The sequence below is a fragment of the Falco cherrug genome, chromosome 3 (genome assembly GCF_023634085.1).
Source record: "Falco cherrug isolate bFalChe1 chromosome 3, bFalChe1.pri, whole genome shotgun sequence".
NCBI classification, from domain to species: Eukaryota; Metazoa; Chordata; class Aves; order Falconiformes; family Falconidae; genus Falco; species Falco cherrug.
The window spans coordinates 91,602,980-91,617,259 of record NC_073699.1 but is presented as its reverse complement, the minus strand read 5'-3'; the positions used below and the strand labels follow the sequence as shown (position 1 = coordinate 91,617,259).

At 40.9% G+C, this 14,280-nt stretch overlaps 1 protein-coding gene across 1 annotated transcript; it reads right to left on the bottom strand.

Annotated features, from left to right (window-relative positions):
* Nucleotides 1-912: 912 nt before the first annotated feature.
* LOC102057619 (serpin B10-like) lies at nucleotides 913-8,916 on the bottom strand. The gene is made up of 8 exons (XM_055705070.1): nucleotides 8,840-8,916; nucleotides 7,547-7,724; nucleotides 6,170-6,283; nucleotides 4,413-4,547; nucleotides 3,891-4,008; nucleotides 3,368-3,510; nucleotides 2,680-2,835; nucleotides 913-1,807 (listed from the first exon to the last, which is right to left on the bottom strand). Exons 2-8 carry the CDS (start codon nucleotides 7,712-7,714, stop codon nucleotides 1,403-1,405), a joined length of 1,239 nt encoding a protein of 412 aa, XP_055561045.1. The 5' UTR covers nucleotides 7,715-7,724; nucleotides 8,840-8,916; the 3' UTR covers nucleotides 913-1,402.
* Between the last annotated feature and the right edge of the window lie 5,364 nt (nucleotides 8,917-14,280).

Genomic DNA, 14,280 nt, shown 5'->3' with positions numbered 1-14,280 from the left:
TAAAGCTCTGTGAGTGGGTTTGGGTGCATGCTGCCATGGTTTTGTTCCTGCTCAGCCCTCTAGGTGTGGCTTTCCTGTCTTTATTCCTGAGGCACATCAGGAAGTGCTTAAGAGATTTGGCCATGGGGACATGAAGCCCTTGCATTAGGTGAAGCAGAGGATGGCAGAATTGCACCTGAACACAGAGGGATCCTGTGTCATGTTTCCCAGCTGAGACAGACAGAAGGCAGTGCTGTTGATGTTGTATGGGGACAGAATAAAGAACTTGCTTCACAACACTTTCCTATGCTCCTTGTCATTTGGGAAGCAGAGCCAGAAGGGACTTTGGCATCAGCTGGCCTCATGGAAGAAAATGGACTCAGTGACAGTCAGCAGTCTCCTCTCTGTCAAAAAAAGGGAGGCCTGCCATCCCCAGAAGAGCTGCTTCTAGTAAGATGCTGTTGGTGTGTGCAAGTGTGGTAAGACATTAGTCCTTTGCTCTCTATTGTGAATTCAGAGAGTTAGGAGCATCCCCTGCAAACATGCATGACTGACTAGGACACTCTTAGGAGAAAGAGTTGTGACAGAAGTACATGTGTACTGGGAGATTTGTGTGTAACCTTTCAGAAAGCGCTTAGGGACTTAGTAGTACAGGCTTGATTCTCCAATTTGATCTTGCCTCAAGCCAGTGAAATAAGTGGCAAAGGAAAATGAGAGTAGAGCAGTGCAGTGCTGGGCTGGCAACAGTGCTGAGTGCATGGAAAGGTACAAACAAGAAGATTTCATGGCATATGTTTTCTCTTCCTCCAGTTCTATAGTGCTGTTGGATATTATCCAGTCGCTGTGGGACAGAGATTAGAATGTACACCTGTTATTCCCTTTGCATGCAAGAAAGAAGCACCAGTATCAGCAACAGAGAGGATTCTGCAGGTTTATTTCATTACCAGCTGTGCCAAGCTGCAAACCTGGTACAGAACTGACAAGAATGTGGATGAGGTAGCCCTCCTGGGATGACCAGCTTAGTGAGCTGAAACTGACGGAGATGCAGCAGCATTCTGCAGAAAGGAGTTTTTCCTGTTTTTTTCTTCTTACATACCAAAGCAAGTGCGTTGGGACTTACTGGTTTAGATCAACTTAGTCTGTTTTGCATTGTGGCAGTTCTGGTTCAGAAAGCACTGAAAAAATGCATCAATGTTGTTTTGTGTACAGTTTGGTGCTTATAGCATCATGCTACCACTTTCAGGTTCTTTGGTCAGGAAAATGAGCCAGAGGTGTGAATTCCGGGTTATTTTTAACATGTACTTTCTGAGAGATTTGAAAAAAGTGCAGGAAAATTAAGAAGTGCACAGACTGTTCAGATGCTCTTCATGGTATTTTGTTCATTATTGTTGTTGCAAGAGCCTGTTTAGTAATGGTCATGTTTCTAGGGGGAAGAGAACCTTCCCAAGAAGAGGATACTCTTGGTCTTGTTGTGCCTGATAAAGAAGAGGAAAGGATGATCTGCCACAAAAATAACAGCAGCACCAAGACTTCGTGATGCCAGTGCTGCTGAGCTGGCAGCTGCTGCCTCTGTGCCTTCTTCATTGACTTCCAGATAACACTTGTGAAAAGCTTGTGACAAAAACAAATCATTGTTCTCTGATATTCCTGTGAAATCAGCTTGACCTTCAGTGAAGGCATCTTGCATCCCCATCCTGCTCAAAGTAGATTTGAGGTCATATTTCTCTTCTAACGAGAACCTGGGTAGATAAACTTCCATTTTTATTTTCTCCATTAGTTCTGGGCTGGTCCATGCAGACAAGTTTTCAAAACTCAATTCTCTTTCTAGCTGCAGTTGGTAAAAGAAAATCAGAAAATTAGACTCTTTAAAAACCTGTGCCCTAAGAGCTTTTTCTTCTCTTTTCCTAAACGGGGAACATTTCAAGCTGTTGTAAGAGTACCTGAAAAACAGGAGTGTAAGACCAGTTTGGAGATCTTTTTGACTAAAGGAGTATGTTGCTCTAAGGTAGGTCAATGCAGTATTTGAACTGTTCTCAGTAACTTTCAGGAATATAGCAGGATTAAATAGTTGTAAAAGAAAAACATCCGTGTCAAGTAACAATAGTCTGGTTGATTTGCTGTTCACATTTCTGTCTTCCCTACATTTTAGAATTTAATGAAAAAAGCTTTTTGTCTACAGCACACCCACTAACACAATGGTGAGAATTTAGTGTTTATTATCAAAAGGCAAAATCAGTCTCTTTACAGAAGGTGGCAGTGTCCATATGTATTAGCTCTGGACATGCTGGAAAATAATGGAAGCTGCCCAATTTGTGGTGGTTATTTTTCATTTTTTGGAATGAAATCATATCTATCTGAATCAGTATGGACAGTGGATCTCAGCAGGGCTGGCTTTCCGGCCTCCTTTTTGTTCAGCTGGAAGAAGGCCAGTCTTGTGTGGTTTGGGTTACCTGCTTCCAGGACTGATCACTGGGAACCACAGAAGTGCCAGCTGCCAAGAATAAGAAATCTAGTCTGAGCTCCAAGAGGTTCAAGTTCACAGTGCTAGAACAAGTTTGGGATTTGCTTTTCCTTGAGCCTGATCAGTACCCTCCTTCCTAGAAGCATGACTGCAGCAAAGTCTTTTACCTCACACATGCATAAAATAAATAATTACACCCTTGGTTTTTTTCAGATTATTTATGTTCTCAGTTGCTTTACCTTTCGTAGACTGGTGATGTCGCTTGGTAGCAGGATAAACATGCTGAGGTCATTATTAACGTATGGAAGCTCAAGAACATCAGTCTGGACGGATTCTATGTAGGTCCAGTTAAATTTATCACTCAGGTACATCATGGGCACTGGTTTAGTCGTATGCTGCAACAAATCAAATTACATGTTTGCCATTTGTACTCTGACTGAACAGCAAAGGACTGAGGTAAAGTAGCACAGTGGAGGCTTATAGTATTTAGCCTACAAGCTGCCCAGCGTGTCTGAAACATCGTTATGGCTCCAAGTGGTAGGACACAGGGTCTGCAGAGGACCCCATATTTTCTGGAAAGGCACTTGGAGTCTAGGCAGGCTGTCTTAAGCTGTCTCAGAGGACACCCATCATAGGAAGCTGTATTCCGCTCTGATTTGTCACGCGGATAGAAATGAAAATGTAAAGAACTAACCCATACAGTTTTGTTCACTGCTTTGTTTTTTCCTGCCTTCGGAGAATGGAAGGTTGTTTCAGGTCAGCCTCTGACAATTTTACTTGCTAGTATGTGTGCGCTGAAGATGTGGTGAAGAAAATATACTGAATGCTTTACATGCAGTAACTTGAATGCTGCATGGATTTAAAGATCGACAGGAATTTCTCTCCCCTATCTTTTTCAGTAGGATACAGGGCAGGATATTCCCATACCGTGTTTATTCTGAAAGGCCTTTGCCTTGTTGCTTCAGCTTCAAACTTTGTTGCCCAGTTTCCTTTGAAGTACAGTGCATTTATCAGGACTAGCCGGGTGAGTGAATCTACGGATCCAGGAGGCAGTAGATTCTGAATTTTGCCTAGAGAAAACAGAAGGACATTTACACATTTATACAGTTTTACTGTTTTGATGTAAGTGTTGGCACAGTTTCTGAAGAGATAAGCCAGGGAAATTGTAAGTGCCAATATGGCATGTGCCTAGCTTGAGATTATTCACAAATAGGTGGTTACTGAAGTAATCTTGATTTGCAAAGAAGAGTAAGCCACATTCCTCCCACATTCTGATGGAAGACACTGATTTTAGTAAGAGCTAGGCAGTAGATGACTACTTTAGGAAAACTGATCTGATTTACCTTTCTGAGGTGAATTGTTTACCTGCCTTGGGCCCCTTGGGTACAGAGACTTTGTTCAGTGCTGAAATGCTTCTTTCTGAATTGGGAGAGGAGAGGCTGGAGCTTACCTTCAGTGTGGTGTTCAACCTTGGAATTGATCTCTCTCCTGATTTCATCTGCTGCTCCCACAAAGTCAACTGATTGTGGCTCTGAATTGTAATATCTCTTGGCTAACTGTAAGTATTCCTGCAGATGCAAAAGAGACACCTGTCTTATGTTACCTACCAATATGAATGCTAATAAATGACTACAGCCAAACAGAGGGAAGACACAGTAAAAATTACACAGACTACAAGCACAGCATTTTGTCAAAGGAACAAAGTATTTTTTAGTGGAAATACTCAATTTACATATTTGCACCTAACTACATCTGCAAATCACTCTGAAATTAGATGAACATCCCATAAAACTAAAATTTTAGTGCACAGCATCTCAGGAAAATTCTCATACAAAACATTTGTGTTAAGGATAACAGCAGGATTTGCAGATGTAATGAAAATATTTAGAAGTATATGGTTTATGGTATGTTGTCATAGATAGATCATAAAGGTTAAATGGCAAGGCATAATCTGAATAAATGGCCTACCTACCTTGTTGAAAGGCAATGATTTTTCTCCATATAACTGGTTGACACTTTTAAGCATGTAATTTTTAGTGGGTTGGTTGATTTCAAAGTTGAGTGCTTTAAAACCAGTATGGATATTATCCGATTTGCCCATTTCTGTCTTGGAGAAAAGGAAAACAAGATGTTATTAATCTGTTGTGTAAATTAGTTCAAAATTTCTAATTTTTTCCTTCGCACAGCTCCAAGTAAAGTGTTTCTATTCAGGTGATCTGTTACCTCTATTAGCACACAAGAGGTGTTCAAAACTGGGCAGTTATTAAAAGGAGCATTTGAAAGTATTAAAATTTGCAGATGTGATATAGACACTGCAAGTCTTTCAGAATGCAAGCATTAAGAGCCTGAAGTATGTAAAACACTTAAGGGTTTGTAAGTAGAGGTTGTGAAACTAAGTATGTCCAGAGAATGAGGGACAGACTGTAACTGCTAAACAATGCATGAAGATCTGGCTGCATGATTCCTTTCATTTATGGAAGTCGGCTCTGTTACATGGAAATTTTGCCCCTGCATTTCCTAATCTTGCTTTTAATGTTAATATTTTGTGATTTTTTTTAATGTTGCAGTAATTGCAGTACATTCTTTATATTGAAGTAGCAGGATTAAGTGAATGTGGGCTTAAACTCATCAATGACCTTGAGGAAATTAAGCTGTGAATTAGTAAACTAAAAATCTGGACCTGTGTTCTATTCATCTTGTCATTACGTCAGAATCAGAGGCCTGAACAGACACTTAAATTTCTGAACTATTAGAAAGATCCCTTTGTCCTATCCACAGCACTCTGTAATTCTTACAATTTGGACAAACATCACTCACGAAGAACAGTCCCTCTCCTGTTCATGGTGTGCAAATGGGTTGTTGACATAGCCCCTAAAATAAATCTTCCCACCATGGGAAGAGGGATTTGGCTATGGGGATGTAGATCCAAGTGCCCATTCATCAGAACTTGTGGCTACTGGGGCTTTGCGGGCAGATTGCAGTCCCACAAAAAATAAGGATGATGGGAAAGAGCAGGGAGGAATTGTCAACAGGGACAAACAGCCTTTACTGACTCAGAGGGATTACATTTGTTTTTCCATATTTTTCTATGTTAAATTACATATACTTTGGTATAAGACGCCTGCCAGTATGTCAAAGAAGTATCTTGGGAATATAATGATTTCCATTTCTCTAAGATTTTTTGCAAGCAACTGATCTACCTTAGGAAATTCCAACATGTCAATTTGCTTTGTTAACTACTCAACTGAAATGGAAACTGATTTCTGAAACATCAGACACGGGTAGCCTGTAAAAGTTAATGTTCTAGTTTTTGTTGTCTTGATGCTGCAATCAAATGTGCGGAAGGGCAGCTTTGTCCTTGCGATTAGCTCTCTGAGGTAGGAACTGTGCCTGTTCAAAGAACATGTTGATAAATAGCTAGCTACGGGTAATAATTTGACAAAGAAATCTCTCCTCAAACTAAAGGAAAAAGATCAAGACCTCTATTGACAGAGAATGGTAACTTTAAATTTTACAGATTTGAGGTTAGCTTTTGTAATTCTGCCTAAAAAGGGGAAGCATGTAGTAAGTATTGCATTAGGTGAAGGTATCACAGGATGCGGTACCAATTCATTGTGGACACTGCATCTGAGGAAGGCAACCATAAGCAAATGCAAATGTGGAAGGAAGATACAAGCAAGAGAAGATGTGACCATGCCCATAGCTTGATCACTAGACTTGGTGAAATACCTTCTGGAAACAAGCAGATCGATTTGATAGATGCTCTTCCGCTCTATAATAGACTTGCATTTTTATGGTTGTGGTGACATTTCTGGCTCCTTCAACTTTGTTAAAGTGAAGTACCTATAGTGGAAAAAGCAATAATAAACGCGGCGATAGATTAGTGATGTCATGAGACTGGTGATGAAGAAAGTCAAACTCAGACTTTATTCTTGTGCCCAGTCCTGACTGAGTAATGTAGTCTTTGGTTAGGTCTTGAGGCCCATGTGTACAAATTGGCTTGTGCATGCCAAGCTGAGGGCTGCAGAGCAAAACTCTCATGTACCTACCCTTTCTAGAGGAATCTGCCTGCTTCGAGTTATGCCCTGAGCTGGCCAGTTAATACCTGGGAAGAGCCAATTATCTCCAGATGGAGACTCCCAAAGTCTAAATGAAGCGCTGCCTTGTGTCAGAAAGCATGAAAATGATGCAAGCCGTTTCGTGCCTTAGATCCCTTGCTCTGGGCATGTGCACCTTACCTGGGCTACCAAGGGTGTGTCCAGCCTTGGAATGTTTTTCAGAAGAGCTATGCCTTTTTGTTTCTTTGTTTTCCTGTCTTTCTAGCAGAAGATCATTCCTTTCTTTCTTACCCTACTAGCCCTCTTCTGTCCTGTCAATCAAGAGTTAAATCACTGCCTTAGCAGGTGGGACAACTGCCTTAGCAGGCGAACACTGACAAAGTTCACCTCCTGCAACAGGAGCTGGGTAACCGTGCACTGGGCTGTGCTCACTGCCACCTGCTGAAGCTGGGAACTTTGCACAAATACAACTTAGGGATTTCAGTAAGTGATTTTCCCTGTAAAATACATACCCCAAAGAAATGTTTGTAATCTCACCGTGTTTCTTCTCCGATATTCTTAATGTGGATTTATGTTTAGCAAAGTGCAAAACTTACAGTAATTATAGGGGAGAGTCATTTTTTGGGGGGGGGCATTTCCAAAGAGACGAGACATAAGATGGAAACTGTGGCAGAGCAGAAGGAGAATCCAGGTCTCCCACTCCCTGCTGAGTGCTCAGGTTATGGAGCTTTGGGATAAAGATCGCTTATTTCTTCTGGTGAGGTTTAAAAGGAGACAGTGCCACCAGTGCCACTTTTCTCATTTGCTGGGGGCCTGTTTCCAGAGGCTAGAGTAAACTATTTCCTTGGCCTGCACAAGCAGAGGACCAGTCAGTTCATTGCAGTGCACGTCAGGAGAAACGGGAGCTAGCATATGTGTATAGAGTTTTGATGAGTAATTTTTCTGCTTACGGCTTTCCTCTGTTCCATCACAGTAAATTTCTTGCATAAAGGGTGTTATTCCAAAAGATCAACCCTTTCAGACAGTACCTTTTGAAGCCTAGACTCACCTTTGCCATCTGATCTGCAGTGTCACCTTTGGCTCCCAAATAAACAGTAGCCAGGGCAGATGAAATACTCAAAGGGGAGAACAAAATGTTCTTGTCGCCCACTTCTTGACACTCATGTTTGAAAAAGTCAAGAGCAAAGCTTGTGTTTGCTTTACTCAAAGCTTCCATTGTAACAAACCTGCACAGAAAGGGAGAAAAGATGCTATTAGTGAACCACTATAGTTCACATATATATAGCTATGTGTCTGCAAGTTTCTCTTCAGTTTTTGAACTTTCTTTTGTGATTTAAAAGCTTTCTAAAAGTATTTATCCATATGAAGAATGAGGAGGATTGACTATTATAAAGTCATATGAGGTTTAGCACGTCCCGTTTCACTGATGACACTAGCTATCATTTAAGTTAGAGGAAAAGCAGTCTCCAAGCTTGTTTTGTGTTTGTTCACCAGGACATACATTGCACTGTCCTTTACAGCATCTTGAAGTGACAGTTGTTAAAGTTACTTATCAGAAGTTACTTATCAGTGCCTGGGCTAGAGGATACTGAGAGACTGTCCCTTATAACAACTTTTATGCTTCAGTTTGTGCAAGCACCTTGTGATGCTCAATTCTGTAGTGAACAAATACTCTAGTAATAGTAACGGTCAAACTGTTCCTTTAGGACAGGACAAAATACTGCTTCCAATGCTTGGGCAAGCAGCACCCCAACTATTGCATGCTAAGCACCCTGAATTCCCTTTTGGACTTTCAAAAATGTCCTGAAACTGTCTTGCAGGGCTAGCCCAGATCCTATCTTCCCAGTTCTTCTGCAGGACGAGGTTTCCATATTCAGTAGACCACAAATGCTGCTATTTGTCATTTGCATTTTAGTTTTAGCTGAGAGCTCTAGGCAGGGCCTAGGAGCTAGTCTGGTTGGTATAGCATGGCCTTAGAATAAAGACAGTTTGTATCCTGCGTAGCTTGCAAACCAGAAGCTGACCTGATGTTCATAAGAACTGAAGAGCACAAGAACAAATTAGCTGACTTACGCAAACACAGTGGTTCTTACTCTGCTGATATATATGCTGGCCAGTGAACTCTAGAAATCAGAGCACTCTGTACAATAAATTACTCTTCCTGTACATTTTTAAGACTTCTACCTTCTAGACCATGGCCTGTGCAATCCTAGTAAATTACGTTCCCAAGCATTTGTTTCCAGTTCACATCCCTGCTTCCTTTTTCTCTATGCATTTGTCAACAAAGCAACATCATCCAAGAGTATATGAGATAAATAATCTCTAGAAATCATTACAGTACCTTGTTTTGTGCAGGGAAGAACACTGCTGCTCCGCGTGTCTCCAAGATTTCTGCAGTTCACATGAAAGGTAGGGTGAATTTATAGTGTGTCTGGCCAGTTCTGCAAAGGTTCTTATGACTCATGACTGTGCAATTTATTATGCCCTGAAGGCCACATCCCTGTGGAAGAACTGAATCATCTCAAAGTAGGATGTGAAGTGGAGAATGATACTATACAAAAACCTTACAAAACTGACTGCAGAAATATTTCTATAAATACTTTTCGTGGCAACAGGCTAGTAACAGCTTGAACCCACACTTTAAACAACCTTCCTTTTGTGGTTTGGAGGGTTTTAAAAAAAGCAGTTGCTGACCCACTTCTTTTATGATTTGTCTAATAGAAATTATTTCTGAGGAACAGACAGAGAAAAGACAGTGATTTCTGATGTGTGTTTTTCTATTGTCCATTTCCTACTGGAAAAATATTTGTTAGTCCTAGTGGGTTTCTGTTTTAAAAATTTAATTTTGTTAATCTTGGAGTATTCTAGGACTGTGCAACCAGGGAAATGTCACTGTGAGATAGTGAAGGCTGAGAAACAGGCACCAGACCCTTGCTCTTGTTATCAGTGGTGACGTCACTAGCACCTGTTATGGATCTTAGATTAGACTTCATTTTTCTGCTTCTGTTTCCTCACCCTAATCTGAAAGCTGCTTTTTGACCAGTGTAGCACTTCAGAGGGCTATTTTCCATTAAAGAAATTCATATTCTGTCAAATCCTTTTTTTCTTCTTGCCTTGGCTACTAAAATACCTCCTTCCCTGGTTTTTCTTGCAGTCATGCTGTCCCTTCTGTGTCCTCTTTATGACTGTCCACCCCCACTTTGACGTCCAACTGAAACACCCTGTGCCATCCTACCGTTGCCCTTTATTTCATTCTTCACCTCTCTGCGCTGTCAATAACACCACCTTGAAAACCTGGATAGAAGCTGTTGTGTCTCCAGGGCTGTCTCCTTGACCCCAGAGCAGGACTCACAAGGTCAACTGCCTTGCCAGAGTTTTCTTCTGACCTGCTGTACACGAGCCTACATTTAACATGTACTTACGCTGTACGTCAGTGGCTGTCACAAAGGATCCTGTGATGAAGAAAGACTCACGGGAGTACCTGCAAAATTTGGTATAGGGGATAGGAGGGCACAGCTGCCAAGGGTCGCTTGCCAGTGGTGAACCTTCTGCATCAAAATAACTTGGGAACCAAAAGCTTTGTTAAAGCCGCTTGCCTGTTTGTGAGGAACCACATGACTTTAATCAGATGTTTTCCTACCCCTTGGGTCTCTTGAAGTTGTAGCTACACAAAACCAGCATGTTTCAGTGTGAGTTGTAATTAGATGCATCTGTTACATTTTCCAAAGAGTGGCATAGCACAGGAGAGGTGTTCACTGCAGAGTTGATTGCTTCCATTGCTCCTGGGAAAGTTGTAATCTGTTTACATTGGCCCTAAGTGATTTCCAAAGCCTAAATGATTTGAGTAATCTTTGCAAATTTAGCCATGTTGTCAAGCAAGTCATAGATACACTGGATAGACTCCATCCGTTAGAGCAATTACTGTGGATTTTCTTGTTTTAAAGCAGGGGTGAATTTAATTTGCTGACTTGTAATATTGCTTGCTGCTTTACAAGGAGTGGCTGATGAGTTCTGTTTACACAGAAATGCTGGGTTAGACTGAATGAGAAGCTTGTGCCTTTGTGCAAGGTTTTAAAGCTACCTTTTTAAAACACCTCTTGAATGCCATGGCTGGTCATTAGTGGGAAAAAAAAAAAAAGAGCATACCAAGTAATTAAAATTATATTCATCTCAAAGGACAACATATGCTAAATCAACATGATGGATTGATAACTTTTTCCAATATCCTTTTAAATTAGCACCACCAGAGGACATGGCCCAATGGGTGGTGCTACTGCTGACTCAGTAGCGGTGGTACCCTCACTCCCACTCTATACTAAGTCAACACAGCAACACACTAGAAGACTTATATTTGAATTAATAGTGTCCTTCCTGTGGGAAGCAAACCTGTGGGCTCTTTCACTGTAGTCATTCATGTTTCCATTTAGTCAGGACAAATATTGGCAGGACATCAGTGCCCTGGCCAGATCTCAGCTATACAGATGCATTTTGTTTTCCTCCAGTTTCAGTGTAACTTAGCACAAGTCATTATGACTTTCCTACACAGTGTGCTGCTCTGTTCAGTAGCACCTGGGTTCAGGAGCAGGTGAAATGCTTGATGTCTGAATAGACCGTTATGAAGTGCTCTATAAAGGCTCTTGAGGGTCATGAGAGAAAGACTTTCTATCACAGAAAAACGGTAGCTTCTGCTTTCACACTGTATTTTAGATCACAACTTCCCATGGCTAGTTTTCATGGTCCTTGTATTTTTTATCATGTTTCATGTTATTTTAGTTATTAACACCATATAACTCTTGGAAAACTGATTTCATTCAAAACTAACATGTTGTATATTTCAGGTAGATCAAAAGAAAAAGTGCTGTTTGAAGGAAAACTGTTCTGTTTCCCTGACATCTTCAAATATTTTTTTACCGGTATAAGCACTGTTTATTTACTTGGGAGGGAAGAATTTCTAGTTCAGCCAGCAGAGCACTGTATTCAAGTTTTTGGCTCAGCCAGAGCAGGCCAATAGGTTTTAAACATGAAAGAATTTTAAATGGTCCCAAATCTTTAAAAGGACTTCAGGACTGTCCTGGTTTCAGCTGGGACAGAGTTCATTTTCTTCTTAGTAGCTGGTACAATGCTGTGTTTTAGATTTAATATGAGAAAAGAAGCATAGGTTTTGAAATCTGAGACTATTTTAATTCCTTTGGAGGTCTGATATAATTTTTAAAAAATCTCTGTGTGATTTAAAGTTAAAAACTGTAAGGAGGACACGGGCACAGAAACTTAGAAAATAGTAAGGGTGCTGAGTGACTAGATACATGAACTTTTCCATGTTAAGGAGGACTCTTTTCTGGGTGATGCCTCTGTCATAGTATAATTGAGAGCATGGCATGAGCGTTTCCTAACCCTGCCAACTAAAAAAAAAAAGAATTTATGTGCATCACCTAAACTGGTTATAACAAATTTTGCTTTGTGCTATAAGAGATTTTTATGTAGGATAAGTTTGTCTGAAATCTTAAATGGTTTTTAAATTTAAGAGGGATTAGTTCTTTGGGTATCTTTTTTTCCTTGTAAAGCTTTGATTGAGGATACACCTGCCTTTATTTTGAAACATAGTAGATATCTATCTGTTGTGTACCTCCTACGAAGAAGTTTGCAAACCTTCCCTTGCCAAGCCATCCTTGCTGACATACTCTAACAGTATTTAAAACCTTATGAGCTGCCAGAGGGTGTGGTAAGGCTCCTGTATAAGTATTACTGAGACATTTTGCTCCACACCTGCAGAAAACAAAGGTGTGGTGAAATTTGACAGTACTGGCACAATTCATTGTATTTTACTATTACTTCTACGTGCTTTGGCTTAGACACTGTAATTAGTAAAGGTAGTGTTCTGAGAAATGCAACTCTGTTAAGAAGTGCAACACGTGAGAAAGGACTGATCTATATATCTGAAAAGATATAGCTTATCTGTTAATGAACATGCACGCTGTTTTCACGTATGCAAGGGTGCAGTTTTCCTTTGAATGACTCAGGGGGTGAGCATTTTTGAAGTATCCCAGGTAGCAGTTAACGTCAAAAATATGAACAGTGGCCAGAATTTCTTAGTCATGATACACAGTACTGCATTATGAGTAATGATGTATGTGTGGTTTGTATGCACTTTAGCCGAAACTTGTCATTTTTCCGAAAAAATCTCTCGAAGGGTGTAACTGTATGTCAGCTGCACAACTACTGAATCAGAAAGCTGATCTCTGCTTTGTGTTAATGGGAGTTTCCCAGGCTGAAGTGCTATAGTGCAAGATGTACTGTGTTGTGGGATGAAGAATGTGAATATCAAGCCAATGTATCTTCAAAACACATTCTAAACAAGAGTGCCTCCTACACAGGAGCCTTGTGCTGATGTGCAAGAGCAGTGTACAGAAGAAGGGCTGTCTTTTAAGAAACCCATGTAACCGTTTGCTATTTTTTCACACAGCTCAACTGCACATATTCTTGCCTGGTGGAATGACCAGGGGTTTCACAAGGCAGTTGGTATTTTCAGAAGTTTAATCAGGAGAATTTCCCCTATACTCACTTGTGGAAGCATACTGGAAATCTCAGCTATTCACTGCTTGGTACCTGCTGGCTCCTCATAGTGTCATGATTTTTAGGCTACCCTTGGGACCGATCTGAACTACCTGGTTAAGTGCGCATACAAAGGCAGTAAGCGTTTGTCCTGGAAGAGGGCAAGCCCAAAAGGGGGCTTGGGATGGAATTTCCACCTCAGGCTTACAAGGACCTTGGGTAAGCTGGAGTGTTGTTAGAGTCATTTGAACATGTCTTACCAATTTGTCATTGGTCTTACCAGTGTCTTTGCTAGGTCATCATGTCTTACCTTTGTCCTTGCAAGATTCTTCCACCTTTCCATCTCTCACGTTCTCTGTCTATTGCACAAAGAAACTGTCTTTTGAGAGCTGACATCCTTTTATGTGGTTTAAGTCAGCAAGCTTTTCATAACAGTGACCAAGTAGAAATTAATGACATGATACACAACCAGTAAGACAGGGTGATCTCATGACCCTTTCTGCTTTCAGACAAAATGAGATGGACAGTTTTGATTCTGTTCCTCAAATTTTTGTGAGAGATGCAAAAGCATGAACTTTCAGGGTATTGCACTGAGAACCTTATTTTAAAATATCCTGATGATCATCTGCTCTTCTTTACCAAAGCATTTCCAAGCACTTTGGAGCTGCCCTTTCCAGCTGTGATTCAGCTGTATGCAGACCTTCGTGGTGCCATTATCTTTTGTACTGGCTCTTTTAGGGCTTTCAAAGCCAAAAGCAGAAGTCTCTTTCTGTAATTCAAAACTAGTGTGATTGTCCCTTTCAGCTGCTTTAGACTTCTTTCTTCTTGGTCAGTCTCTCTTCATTTTCTAGAGTTTTGGCTTTACCTTCTGAGGCTTTCTTAATATCCCTTGCTTCTGTGGCTGCTGATTCCTTGTCTGGGAACATAGACAGACCAAGCCACAGATAGACCAAGAATAATTTGAATTTAGTGGTACAGAGGCAACATCAGGCTAAGGAAACTTAGCAGAGTACGTGTAAGGAGAGGCAGAGTACCTGCTTTCTGTGGCTAGAGAGGAACGGGCCCCCACCCCACCTCCTGCAGATACAGTTGAGATGCAGCTTGGACTCGGTAGCTGATGCAGCCTTACTACACGGCAGATGATTCCTCTAGGCAGTAGGAGTGGCAATGTTTCCTCCCACTTTCTTCCCTCGTCCCAAACCTTCCTCTCCCTGACATTTCTCCTCTTAGTAA

Bases quoted from the DNA above. Each gene is read 5' to 3' on its own strand.
- LOC102057619 (XM_055705070.1), bottom strand. From the start codon at position 7,714: ATGGAAGCTTTGAGTAAAGCAAACACAAGCTTTGCTCTTGACTTTTTC. The intron at 4,548-6,169 runs GTATTTCACCAA...CTTTTCTCCAAG, and splicing joins GATCTGCTTGTTTCCAGAAG to ACAGAAATGGGCAAATCGGA. The intron at 4,009-4,412 runs GTAGGTAGGCCA...TTGCATCTGCAG, and splicing joins AATCATTGCCTTTCAACAAG to GAATACTTACAGTTAGCCAA.